The 14,398-nt window shown below is 41.4% G+C and overlaps 1 protein-coding gene across 6 annotated transcripts in view; it reads left to right on the top strand.

The window, feature by feature from the left end:
• mtt (mangetout) overlaps positions 1 to 14,398 on the top strand; it is a 237,064-nt gene that overhangs the window by 158,742 nt on the left and 63,924 nt on the right. For all 6 annotated transcript variants that reach the window (XM_065476639.1, XM_065476638.1, XM_065476637.1 and 3 more), the window contains 3 exons: positions 7,893 to 8,144; positions 9,756 to 9,930; positions 11,585 to 11,691. In XM_065476639.1, the coding sequence (XP_065332711.1) occupies positions 7,893 to 8,144; positions 9,756 to 9,930; positions 11,585 to 11,691 (534 nt within the window). The remainder of the gene's footprint in view (positions 1 to 7,892; positions 8,145 to 9,755; positions 9,931 to 11,584; positions 11,692 to 14,398) is intronic.

Genomic DNA, 14,398 nt, shown 5'->3' with positions numbered 1-14,398 from the left:
ATGGTGACGCTCCGCTCACCAAGGCTGGCAAACTAGGAAGCCACTATTAATTATCGCGAGCGCAAAAATAATTGGTGGTCATCAGAGTGTACGACAATCCGAGCTGATTGCACCACCGCAGAATGATAGTCCGTTATACTAGATTGTGGCACGGCGGTGGCATTTAATCCATTTAATGTCGAACATGCAGAGGAAAACGTTTCATCCTTTTGATTATGAATGGTGATTTTTATTCTAACTTATCCGAACGGAACTTTGTCCATTCGCAGTTTTACTCTCAGAAAGGAGGTTGCTTTAATTTGTACCAAGGGTCAATAATTGAAGGGCCCGGCCATCTCGTGCCAAAGGGTTTTTTTTATTGAAATCGCCTCGCGAGCTGCAAAGTTGCAAATCAGCAGGTGGAGTGCGAGCGAGTTTTCACATGTTTTGCATATTATCATGATGATTGAGCGACTTGATTCTATTTCAAGGATCAAATCAACATTTCGAAATGAATAAATTTACTGGAGTATGTTATTTCCATTGCATGCAAAAAAATCGCATTAAAAATCCATTATGCATGCTGTTAGATTGCAGCGATGAAACGAAAAAAAAATGGAAAACACAGAATGCAAAAAATCCAATCTCGTCAGAGGATGTGTATAATTCGCAGAAGAGCCTCAAAGGACCAGTCACTAACAACCGGCCGCTGAAAAATAGGAAAAAAAAACTGCTGACACACTGCGCTGTTTATAGTTCATTCATGAGGCTGTGTGTAACGAGCGTAGCCTTAAAGCCTCTGGTGACCAACCAACTGTCCATGCACGTAGTGAGGCCGTGAATGCACGCAGCAATTCATCTTTTCAGTTCACGGCCGCGCTGCCTTTGATGTTTTTTGCCGTTTAGAAAATCGCACTCGCTATATAGTGTTCGCAGCCCAGCCGCCGCCAACGCATGCAGATGATGATAACCTCAGAGCCAGCCCCCTGGTAATTCGTCCCCGAGAGCTTGTTAAAAGGCCTTTTTTAGCCCGAGGCTGTCAAGGGACTCAAGTCGAATCTGGAAATGTGTTAGCGTAATGCGCTGACCCTTGAGGACATAAGAAACTGGCGATTGCATGTTGTTTACTCTCGTGGGAGGTTTTTTCGGTTACGTGGACCCGCCCTAGGAGGCACACCATACATGTCGTACTCTCTTGAGCCTATTTTCCCTCTCCTACCCTCGGCAGAAGAGCAAGTCGGTCAAGCAGGGTACGGTTGTTGAAATTAACGCAGGCCATTTGAGAGAATTCACCGCGTTGTCCATTTTGCGTGCTCTAATTGCGCACGCCACTTTGCGACTAACCAACTAGAAAATTATTTGCCAACCGAAAGTTTAACTTTCTATGTCAGTCGGGTATGTAGGCCAAAGGAAATTTTAATTAAATTAAAATTCGTGTGTTTTCCTCGGAAAATATCGTAGGAAGCGCGCGGAATAACATATTGTGAAAACAGAACAAAAACTGAACACACATTTATATCACAGAGAATTTAATTAAAACTGACAAAATTACAAACTCTGCGTAGAATCTACCATAAATGGGTGGTTTTAACGGAAATTGTTATTTTCGAAATTTACTTTATTCCACTCCGCGTGGAGAAGAGCTTTTCCGATATATTCTTAGTTTTTATTTCCAACTGCATTTGGGATACTTTTTTCTCTTATCAATTCAGTTTTATTTCTCCAAACAATTTATAATAAAAATTATAAATTAAAATCAAATTAATAATTATAGCACATCCACATTTGGAAGAAATTAGACTCTTAGTGGTATGGGTACGTGGAAGCGGTGACAGAAATGCGTATTCTTCATTGTAGTAATTCGTCTTTTATTCATGTCTCGTGGTTTAGTTATTAAGATCGAGACCAAGATCAGGATTGAGATCAGAACTGTGAAATTACATAGATAATCAAAAATCACAAATACAATAAACAATTATAACAATTAAAATATCACTTTCGAAATAAAAATAATTATTACAGCTTACCCCGTAGTTCGGGTCTAATTAATTCGAGATCAAAGTTTCTAGAACATCCTCGCACGAAAACTCATCCTAGCCGGAGAGAGAATATTGTGCTGCGACTGCTGTCGTGCGAGGCTTAAGGTGCAGTGGGGGATAAGGTGCAGTAAGGGTGCACTGCTTGTCGCACACCTTTTTACTGCCACCTGGCGATACAGGTTAAATGCAAAGTAGTTATTAGGACAGTAGTGGCGAGAAGGCGCCACAGTGGTATTAGCGATCAACTCGCTGAAACTCATGATCAAAAGAGCAGAAAAATGTGCATTTAATTCAACCACTCGCCAAGCACTACAGCCTATACTATGCAACATTTTACTTAACATAAATATGTTTAAATATTTTGGGAAACTGGGAACTCGAACCCAATATTATTACGGACGGGAGGGAATTCCACTAAATGAAAACGAGTGGCTTTGAAATATTTAACTATCAATTCACGAATTTTTCGACCTTAATGCAGAGATTATGAGTCACCAAAACTTCTAGGCCTCGTGGCACAGCATAATTCCTTTTACAATTAGTGAGCCCTGTGAAAGGAAAGCTACAATATAATAATTAATTGCTCCACTGGCTAAAATTCGATCACCACAGGCAAATGATAATATTATTTTCTCAAAAGTGAAACTCGACAATACATAATTTATGAGAGCATACGCGGTGCGTCTGCCTGCCGCCCCGTGTGCATTCTGATCGCAATCATTTCGGTCCATTGGAGGCTCCCTCACCGCTCCGACTGGGATTCGGCCGGAGGGCTGGCGGGCAGAATGGTGTCTATTAGAGACTACATGAGCAGCAGTGTGTGCAAGAGTGTTCGCCATTGTGGTGATCATCTGGCTGCGATTTCAGCTCAACTGCTTTTCATTTAGAGTCGCTGGCTATGGGTGTCAGGTGCTGATACACTCGCAGCCGCCGATAACAAACAGCCGCAATGAACCTTCTGCCAGAGCAATCAATTTCTTCAATCTGTCTCCGCCCTAATTCAATCCTGCCCTGATGTGTGCGAGCTGCCTGCTCCTTTCGCAGACTGTAATTATATTTGACTCGCATTCTCTCTTCGTCGACTTTCCTTTCTCTACGGCGAAGGCAACGCTCGTGTCGGCAAATTGTTGCCATTAGCGAGCCTGGTGCGCGAGCATTAATTTCATCGATTCGTCACTCATCTGACCTTGTTTAAGATGAGAAATAAGAGCTCCGCGCTGCTGGGAGCTTACATTACTTTCGCCGATTGATATAAAATGGTCATTTGAAGTGATGGAGGCAATTTTCTGAATTTATTTCTTTTTTAAACGTTGCTGAGTGCTGAGTCGAAGAGAGATTAAAGAGCAACTTGTTTTTCTACCTTCCGTAACAGGGCATTGCAGGCTCCACTTCTAGTTATACCTATTCCTCGCTGATAAGAACTCGTAAACAAGTATTCCCTAAAGACGCTGCATTAGAAAAGGAATAAAAAGTAAAAACGAGGAATTCGTGGAAATGCCCAGTTGCATCGCGTGTCGTGTGTTTGTGGAGCGTCTCTTCTCTAAAGCAGGCAAAAGGACGCGGTGATTTTCGAGTGGTTCGGTCGTTGCAACAGCTTTTAGTGTAAACAAGGTTAGTGCCTGTTAAATTGGCTTGCCTGCTTTCAGCCGCGCGCCGTAAAAACCCTTGAAAAGGCACAGCACGCGACGAGCGTGGATTCTTTAGAACCTCGGTCCGCGGGGGCAGGTTAAATTCTAAGCCGAAAGTCCTCGGGGGCTCGCTCGGACGGTTCTGCGCTTGCTTCCGCGTCCCCTGGCAATTCTAATCTCTCTTCTCGCTTTGTTTGCTCTGCTCGCATGGCTTCAAATTTCGGCTGTCCAAGAACAAAAAAAAACACATGTTTTCTTTGTAAGCTTGGCCATGTGAAAATCATAAGGAGTTTTGGTGCGTCGACGCGAAACATGAGCGAGCGCAAATTGAATTTCTGGCGTAAAGTGCGTCTCGCACCAATTTCGCAAAACGCACCTCGTGACTGACGCGATGAAAAATTCCACCCGCCTGAGTAATTTTTTCGCACTTGAGGGGTCACACGGGACTTTTAAAATCATAATTGTACGGAAGTGACGGCGTCAGCTCAGCGTGCCATTTTTCGCGTTATTTAATCTCTTCGCCGTGTTTTTCATGAGCCAAGGGGACAGATCTTTTGTTTTACGGGAGGCATTTGCTTGCGAAAGTTATTACGGAAATAAACGGTCGCTCGGGAGAAGAAAGTTCTCTTGCGCACATTGAAAGTAAAAACTTACAAAAGTTGAATTGAAACTTCCTTTTTCTTGTCCAATATCCATTTCATTAGATTACGAATTTCCTGGTTTTTAAATTGTTCCGTCTTTTACTCAACATATCTCGTGCTAAGACTGCAATTTTCGATGCTGAAGGGTTGCATTTGCTTACCACCCGGTTTTTTTCACCACTAGTTTTCAACTGTTTTTACCACTCAATTTTTACCAATTTCTTGCGCAAGAATTGCAAGAAATTCATTTATTCCATATTTCTTCTATGAAAATCTAAAATTTCGGTCGGAGTGCTCAAAATTTCCTCCACTGTGCAGGTAATTTACTTTTAAATTGCCATTTCGCTGCCTCAAGTTCTCCAAAAATTAATCTCTGACAATTTTTCAGATCGAGGTTATAGGCTAATAATTAGAAAATTATTGAAAACTGAGGTGCAAACATTGCCTGCAAGGAACTGGTAAAAATTGAAAAAAAAACATTTTTTACCACTTATTACCACTTATTATTACCACTTATTTACCATTATTTTTAAATGCGGGGTTTTTGCAACCCTGAGTAAGGCAGTGAGAGGAGTATTTATTTTGTTCTTTGATCGCGGCGCGAATGAATAATGGCATTGGAAAAGATGGGGGAGCATGAAAGTTTCGCTCCTTAATCACCAGAATCAATTTTTCACTAGAACGAGCTGTGTCAGACGCACTTTCGCGGCCGCCTCGCTCCTCTGTTGTGTGCGTGTTGCTTTAAATATATATATATCTTGGCGGAACAATGCGAGAGAAAGAGAGAGCTTCGCATGGTTACATACCCTCACGCATATATAGCCGGCCTAAAAATGGATGTGCGCACAAAATGTTATTAGTCTCCGTTACACATTTCGCCTTTTTGCTCCGTTATAAATACGCAACACCACTTACACCACACCGACCAAGCAGGCACCAACTTTGAGGAGTGCGCCTAACTTGTGCGAGCTTTTTGTTCCGTTATGAGCCAGCAGTATTTCATATTCGCACTCAGAAAAAAAGTAGAATAGGAAATAAAAAGCTGCTCTCTCGCCACCAATTTTATTTCAACTTTTAGTTAGCCTCTGGGTGGATTATTTCATTCGATGTATCCCTCATCTCCTTTCATATTTTACTTTTGCATGTGGTTTAAAATGTAAAGCAGATATTTTTCTGTTCCATAATTTAAAATGATAGAATAACTTCTGTCATTAAACACTTTTTGCATCAAAGAGGTCGGTTTGTGGGTAAATAAATACTATCAGAAATTAATTGAAGCTTCCTTGGTGAGCATATTTCCTCATTTCTGCGGAAATGTCTTGCTCAACTAGTTTTGGCTGCTGGCTGCAATGCGGAAAGCTCAGATCATCACTGGGTTTTTCACGCGCTAACACATGTCATATGATTCAACGATCATTAAAATATAAATAGCATAATATAAATGGAGACTGAGTCCATGCTCTCAGGTCTACAAACCCAGGCTAAAAACTGCTAAAGATAAATTTGTCTACAATACACAACCCTGCACGGCCCGTTTTCTCCACCACAGCACATAATGTGTTTGTGCTTGTGTTTACCCCTTGTTTCAGCTGTACATATTTTGAGGAGTCCACCAGGAAAAATTAATGTTGGCCCCGCAGCTTGAGTCGGATTATTTTTCCTCATTTGCAAGCGCCCCAGGCAGAAAAGCAGGCGAAGAGCCAAGTGTGAGCAGCAATTTAAAAAACAGTTTCGCCCTTCACTTGGCCCGCCTGCAGATAAACTGCTTCAGCCAGCTTATTACGTTCGGCAGTACACGTGTTTCCACTCACTGGTCCGGATGATCATTTGAGTAGAACGAGTCACTGGAGCCGAATGAATTTATGATATTAATGCTGTGAATTAGAGCGACCCAATAAGCACCACAAATAGGTAGGCACGTCAAAAGCAGCATTTCAATGTCACGCACCCCTTCAGTGAAACCGGTAGACTGATAACATTTTATAAGACTGGAATTGATCGCCTTTTACTGTGAAAAAAAAATTGATTATTTACCTTAGATTAAAGATTATTCACAAATTGAAACTGCTCGCTCATGATACAGTTCTTTGGGTAGAAGCCGAAACTAGAAGAGCGTAGTAAAGAAGTTCAGCTTCGAAAAATGTAAAAAGAAATTATACCGGTAAAAAATGGTTAAAATGTTTTATCCAGAGTGTGGTTCTGGTCAGCCAAAATTATACAATGAATTCAATGAAAACAGTTTGTTGGTTAGGGAAGAAATATTTTTTGCCGTATTTTGCTCAAGTTTTACTCAGCAAAAATATTATGCAATCCACACACTGGAATTTTACAGCATAAGGCAATACAGGCTTACAAACGCAACCTCATTTAAAAGTATCTAGACGAATAATATACATTTTATGGATGAGACAAAACTGCGGTCGTTCTATTTGCAGACCAGAAGTTTCCCCGTATAAATTGCAATGTGTGTTCGAGTTGCGTCCAGCGTAATTAGTACCTGTAACACGGCAAAACCATCTGCGTGCAAACTAGAAAGCCTGATTCAATATGTTTGAACATAAACTTGATCTATTCCATGAATGCATGAATGCATTCACAGTGGTTGCATGGTAAAAGCGGATTTAATAAACTGCGGCAGCAAACTAAAATGAAGCCTAACTCACGCACGACTGCGTTCGCATTCAATCAGTGTATTTGTCACGGGTGAAAATAAAACACGATTCGCTCGCAATTGCATCAAAAATTTCGACGAGTCAATTGAAATTGGACCTGTAGAGCTTGCTCTCAATTACTGCGCGCAACTCTGTGAAGCGCGAAATTCAATCATTAAAAAGAGGAAAATGAAACTATATACACAGACAAGTGGTTGTTTCACAACACAAAAGGAACGGGTGGTCTGAGGTTTGGTCAAGTGCTATTTTTTTCATTACGATTTGCATTCAAGTTGGCTCAGATTTCTTGTTGGCTGGCAGCATCTGCGAGACAAAAAAGACCCTTCAACAGTGCTGCTCTGGACCAAATTGCTCCCTCACCTCTCTCTCCTCCCGCAAAAGCAATTTTTCGCTTTCAGCTGCGCCAGCCAAACGCTCCATTGCTTGAGTTTTTGGCAGAACAAGCGAGCGAAGAATATTTGTATGTTGAATAAAGTTTTACAATAGTTTCCGCATTTGTTTGGGTGATTACAAATCGACTTTCTGAATACAAGGAGGTAAACACGAGTCATACAAAATTTGATATAATTTTTTGTTTTAAAATTTAGAACAATAAACGAGAAGACAAACAAACAAAATGCTCTTGTTTCCGAGCGTTAATTTTTCATGAAGATTAAAGAAAGCATAAATAAAATAAACCTTTTTTCCCCCTTTTAAGTAAGTCATTTAACTGTATTTTACTTATTGAGAACAAACACGCATGCAAAGAGATAAACAACATTAGTTTCCCTTTCCACATTGAGCAACAACAGTTTTTTCTTTTTAAAAATAATATAGGTTCCCCTCCTTTTTTCTTCAAGCTTTTTGATGATGTTCTATCCGTCTCAAGCATTATTTCCTCATCGTGAAGTAAAAGCCAGTTTGTAATACGTGGTTTTGTGTTTGTGGTTGCAGGTGCAATAATATTCGGGTCAGACCAGGAAGTGGCCGGCGTGATGCGCGCTGTGCGGAGGGCTAACGCCACGGAAAACTTCTCCTGGATCGGCTCGGATGGCTGGAGCGCCCGCAACCTGGTCTCCGACGGCAACGAGGTGGAGGTCGAAGGCACCCTTTCAGTGCAACCGCAGGCCAACCCCGTTCGTGGCTTCGAGGAATATTTCCTCAGCCTTACGGTCGAGAACAACAAGAGGAATCCGTGGTTTGCGGGTGGGTTTGTGTTTCAAGCGGTTTCTAATTGTCAGAGGAACACACAAATTAGAGCATCTCTTAGTGCAAAACCGAGCTATTTTATTACAGAATCCTTCGCCCCAGTTATTGTTGGAAAATCTGTATTCCGAGTTAATCGTGAGCTCCATTTTTTATTTTTAATATAGGAGCAATTATAGCGAGCAGTAAAATATTAGAAAATTAATTTTTTTAACGACAGCATGATCCACGAGGCTACAAAACTTGTGTACTTATATATATATACCGTTCAGGGAGGACTTAAAAAACACACACAAATTCATGTACACATACAATATTCACGCTCAAATTCATAAATAAATCGATTGACGAGCTCAGCGCTTTTTGTACAACTCGGAAAATTTTAGGGACCGCTAATAAGCTCAAAGCGCTGGATCCAAACGATTTGGTTTTCAATTAAAATAAATATTTATTTTACTGGTATGTCAATTCAAAAGGCAAAAATAAAAACAGAGAAGTTGCATGATGGTTAAATACCCGCACATTTTGAGTATTTTGATGCCTAGCGTGTAAAGGTTTCACCAAATCATGTATGGTTTTCAGAAATTTCAGAACCTAAACAAGCCCGGAGCTAACGTTACGAAATTTCTGTCAAGGCTCATTAGTTTCACTTGAGCAGTGACGCTTTACTTTTTGCGACATAATTGAGCCCTGGCTGGCATCACAATGTGCGCTCCGAATGATGTCACTTTTGAAAGCAAACAAAGCAGCGAGCCAGCTCTCATCCCTCTGCGTTCAGGATAATTACTAGCCTATTAATTGATGGCTGCGTCCTGAAATGCGATCCTTTTGATCAGCTAATGAGCCTGGTTTGTTTAAAGTCAGCAAACTTCCTCGTTGTTCGCCACCCCATTCAGGAGAAAAGAAAGCGTTCCATAACAATAAAAAAGGATGGCAAACTTTTGCATATCATGATTTAAGGTTTTTATTTTATTTTTTAAACTCTTTCGCACATTTTTATATATGGTAATAGTTAATTTTTTAGTTATTTTTTGCTCAGAATAAAATCGTATGCAATTTTGGAAATTGTGAGGGCCTAATCGAAGAGAAATTTTTATTTTCCCTTTAAATTTACCAAATGCCACCCATCCTTATAATACACGGAGGAGATTTGTTTGTTGTTGAAATTGATTTATTTATTATATTACAGGTTTATGACTTTTTCTCAGGTCAGATATATCTTGATAACATGAGACTTGTGATGTATGCCGAAATTTGGCCTCCAGGAATTTAATCCCTCTGATCGGAATGCGTGCTTTGTAACTCGCCCTGTATAGTGCTGCACAAAAGGACTATATTCCGGCAATGACCAAAAATTTTGGCATCGAAAATTCGGTGCCCTCCGCCTTTGGCGGAATCACTCGCCTCTCGATTTCGCAACAGAACTTACAAATTGAAGCGTTTAATCCGGCAGCTTTGTGCGTGGAGCGCGTTCTCAGCACACGCACACAACACACATCATGTCGCTCTCGCGCACAGCCCTAATTCGAAATATGTGTATTGTGCTGCACGCGCAATAATGTTGCAATTCACTTGCCAAATTCAATGGCTAATCTCGTTCGCTTGTTGCAGAGTTCTGGGAGGCACATTTCCAGTGCCACTACCCCAACTCGTCGCGCACCCCCTACAACCAGAATTTCCCCGGGACGTGTACGGGCCAGGAGACTTTGACGAAGGAAAACATGGCCTTTGAGGGACAGCTGCAGTTCGTCAGCGACGCGGTAATGGCGTTCGCGCACGCCCTCAGGTACGTCTGTTGCAACACCTAACTAATAGTCCGCAGAGCTGTTATTTGCTGGCTAGGTAAGCGCTAAAGTGCTGCCAAAGTTTGCCTGGTCGAAGGTATGCAAATAATTTCGGCCGGTGCTAACTTATTCACCGCAGGCGTCGGAGGATCGCAGCACCCAGCCCTCCGAAATTACTATCCATGCATCCAGTCATTTTTCATGCCTAGGGCCGGACTGTTTTGATTCAGAGCCATTTTTGCTTCGTCAAACGCACGCGTTCCAAAAAATAAAACCGGTGAAAATTTAACCAATGAGATTATCGGTTCACCTCGTATTTTGCATCATTTCAGTGATTACCTTTTATTTATTCAACTAAATTATAATTTATCAGGAAATTCGTGGTTAATCTGTTTTCATGCAATCAAAGAGTAAATGAGTAGAAAACCTCTCACCGTTATTGAATGAAATACGTGAATTCAATGAATGATTTGATATTCACCTCGCCAAGTGGAATAAATAAATATCATGAATATCAAGTGGCCATTGCTTAACAAGAATTGTCTTTCATAAATTCAACTCGTGCTTGTAATGGTAATGGGCGATTGCGTTCAATGAATGAAGTGTTAATTAAGCATTAATTACGCGATAACACGAACAAAAGAGATTTATTCATCCGTATATTAGTTTAATCCCATCAACGTGATTAGAGACCATCACGGATAATAAAAACAAATTTAAACTAGAGAAGGAGATAAAAAAATTATTTAAAACAAGTGATAACTCTGGAAACCCTGCTGCAGTCCGTCCCTATGCCTTTCAAATTCTTGACGTCTGCGGGCTGACGTGCTGGCTTGAGTGTAATTTATTATCGCTCGTGTCCAGATTGATGCGCGGTTACGCAAGAACGAACCTGTGTGTATGTGATGCGGAGCTGACACACGCAATCAAAATTAATATCTCTCGCGCGAGCTGCATGCCACAGCGCGGCCCGTCGGCTCGCTAATTGTTTATTCGTGCCCCGTCCGGGAGGGGGGGAGGGGGCGCGGGCAAAGTTTGGCTCCATCGCAGAGCTTTAGCTTTTGCTGCGGTGGATTCGTTCTTTGAGGCAGCAGCGGTCGCCCTCAACTTTTGCCAACTCTTCCCAAGCCAGACAAAGAATTGGGGCCGCTTTGTGTTGGACCAAATTGGCATACTTGCACCCGCCGCCCGCTCATGAACATGTTATTAACTTTGTGAACAACTATTTCACTGTCTCAAAACCCTCTCCAAGTCTAAGATGAAAGCAAAAGTCATATATAAGGCTTAAAATTAATACTTTTAATTGGATATAAATCTCTCCCTTAATATACAAATTGCTTGAATTTTTTTATTTAAAATAAGCTTGTCGAAAAACATGAATCGTTATTGAATATTTTTCCACTGCAGCACTCCTCTCGGGGCCTGAGTATTTTCGGTATATTCATTTTCCTTGGAATTGTTTAAATTGTTGGCAAAAGAGCAGCAGCTCAACATCAACCCCCTCAATTTTCTTCTTCAAAGACAAGTTATAACTTATTCCTACCTTTCGAAAGCAGAAGAACGAAATTCGATGATCTAAATATCTCCAGCATCTCATTGTCATTTGCATATTTCTGGGGAAAAATTGAGAGAGCGCTCTACTGGTTTTTGTTCCAGGGACATGCACCGAGACGTCTGCCACGGAAGGCACGGCCTGTGCGACGCGATGAAGCCCACCAAAGGAACGGAGCTGCTCCGATACTTGCGCAAAGTGGAATTTGAAGGTGAGTTAGTTGCTGCGCCGCGAAACTCTTGCCGGAAGATAATCTCTCGAAAGCAAAACGAGTGACTTTCGCGGCGCTGTAAAAGGGCCATAACTCGCGCCTAAAAGCCAGCAAACGTGCGCTTAATGGCTGCATTAATCGCTCCTGGAATTCGGCTCAACGTTCGCTAATATTCACTACGCCACCTGGAAACGCGGCGCGCGCGATCGAACTCACCAATTAAATTAGAGAGACGGTGTTCGAGATCACGAGCCGATGTATCATTCGCGGAGTACGTGTTTTATGGGTTTTGCCCAGAAGATCGCACACTGCCGGTGTTGTCCCTGACAATGAGTGGAGCAATTTGCATTTTACGGCGCAACTGCTCGTTAGCGATGCAATGTAATTATGAACTTAATTATCAAGGGTGTAACACAGCCGGCAATTTATGCATCGCACGGACGTTTGTCTCCTTAATTGTGCTAGAGGGAGGTAGGGTAGGCAGTGGACGTCACTATTTCTTTTTTCCTTAATCATTGCTGTGTTGGAAATTTAAGACGATCAACTTTTTTTGTCCATGCGGATAGCTAATATGCACAAAAATTAGTACTAATTTAAAGACGCCAGTATTGTAAAACTGTAAAAATGCTTAAAACTTCCCGCACAATTGGATTTTTCTCCCCAAATTCGTTTTTTTTTTTTGCTTTTTAAACCTGTTAAATTGGAAAGAGGTAAAAGTCGATTTTGTGTTGAGTAACAAATCATTTGAATAGTTTGAAAAGTGTTATGAAATTTTGGACCAAAATCTTCAAACTTCTTCACTAAATCACAAGTGAAAATTGGGCTAGAAATGTCTAAATTGATCCGAAAACTATCTAAACACCGCCTAATTAAAACACAAAGCCGTCTAAAAAAGCATTATTTTTAAAACAAAATTCCTTTCCCTGGAAAAAAAACAATGGTCTCAACTTCCAGGAATTTCTTTGTTGTGTGTGAAATTAAATTTTAGAGTTTTAGTTTCTACATTTAGACGCAAGAAAAATTAATTTGATTCTGAATAGTGTAATTTGAATGCTTGGAAAAACTTTTGAAATCTCTAGTTTTTCGCGTTGGTGTCAGATAATATGTGTATATATATCTAGGTTATCTTTAATCTTGAGCTCCGTCGACGCGCGCATTACACCTCTTACGACCCTTCTAACCGTCAACAGCAATCTTCCTTATTATTTGCAGAAACGTATTTTTTCGCTTTCACAAAATAATTGCGAAACAGGACTCAAGGGCGGGCAGCGCTGCTAATTAGTGAGACAGCGGATGAATGGCAGCTCAGTCTCTTAAAACTCTTCTCCAAGCATTTGACCTATTTGACCTGGCGGCAGGCAGATAATTAAACGAGAGCAGGCAAGAGGCGAGATGATGCCGTTCCCTTCCGCAGATGAGGTCATGCTCATTCATCACCGTTGTCGCCCTATTTATTCCCGTCGACTATATCGGCCGGCAGCCCTGCGCTCGTTGCCACTCGACGAAAAATGATTCGCAGCTTCAAGCTAAATTGGGAATGCCTCTCGCTGCATGGAGTAACTGACAATTTGTACTGCACGTCGAGATCTGGTCCATGGAGACTGGTATTTTTCAAACATGTCACTGGGTGTAAAAGCAATTTTGTTTTGATATTGAGCTAAAATTTCAACATACCCAACGAACAGACTAAAAAATTCTAACTTTTTTATTTTCCAGTTATGCATTCCCGCGAATGCATATCTAGATGAATGACTATATTGTTTTTTAAGTTAAAGAATGGAAATTCAACCCTTCAGTTTACTGAGATTTTTTTTCTGTGCACCGCGTGCTCACAAATTTCCGCTTATTCAGAATTATTTGAACAGGTATTCGAGTGGCGGGAAAGGATTCTGACCTATTTTCTCCTCACTTAAGTCACATTCTTTTAAAAAACGATTTTTATTCTACTCAACGCAGCTACCATGAACATTGTTTGTCGGAGCTGCCCCCTCTATTTCGTCCTTTTTCCGACGCACGCCTCGGCAAACGAATTGTCTGCCCTGAATGAGCATTTTCCTTCCTGTTTGTGCGCCTGCAAGAGCAGACGATAGGCACCCGGGTGGGTACGTGCGCCCGGCGGCTTGCATAACTCTCGCAGACCTCAAGTTTCACCATAAATCGAGTGGAGGCGAAGGCTGTGCGACCGCAGATTGCCTCGAGCGTGACAAAACGTTTATTCTTTGTTTTTTCATGCGTTCAAGTCAAATCCAGCCGATGCTGAGCCCTCGGGGAAATAAATAGCCGTTTGGGTCAAATTCTATCAATTTCGATTTTCTTTTTTATTTTAAGTAAAGGATCATAGTGGGAAATTTACATTTTGTCGTTGGTAACAAATCTTTCATATTTTTCATTTCCTGCATCAAATATCTTGAATTGAAAACCAGCCCCTTGGCTCGCATAGTTTGCAGGGCAATGGGGGATATTTTGGCATTTATAGAGCTGCCCGTCAGAGATGGCAAAAGGTTGTTGACTAAGTGACTCGAAAAGTGCAAATAGCTCAACGGGCTTGGGAGGATTCGCCACTTGCTGGTTTTGGCACCTTTTAGCGGCTTTAGGGACAAATTTCTGGAGTTTCAATAAAACGACACGGTGCGGGAGAGGCAAAATGATGGCCTCGATTGGGTCCAAGCTCCTCTGCGGCCACTCGGGCTCTGTTATCTGTTCAGTG

The sequence above is a fragment of the Cloeon dipterum genome, chromosome 1 (genome assembly GCF_949628265.1).
Source record: "Cloeon dipterum chromosome 1, ieCloDipt1.1, whole genome shotgun sequence".
Classification (NCBI taxonomy): Eukaryota; Metazoa; Arthropoda; class Insecta; order Ephemeroptera; family Baetidae; genus Cloeon; species Cloeon dipterum.
The sequence above is the reverse complement of the archived record's forward strand: the minus strand, read 5'-3'. Positions and strand labels throughout refer to the sequence as shown.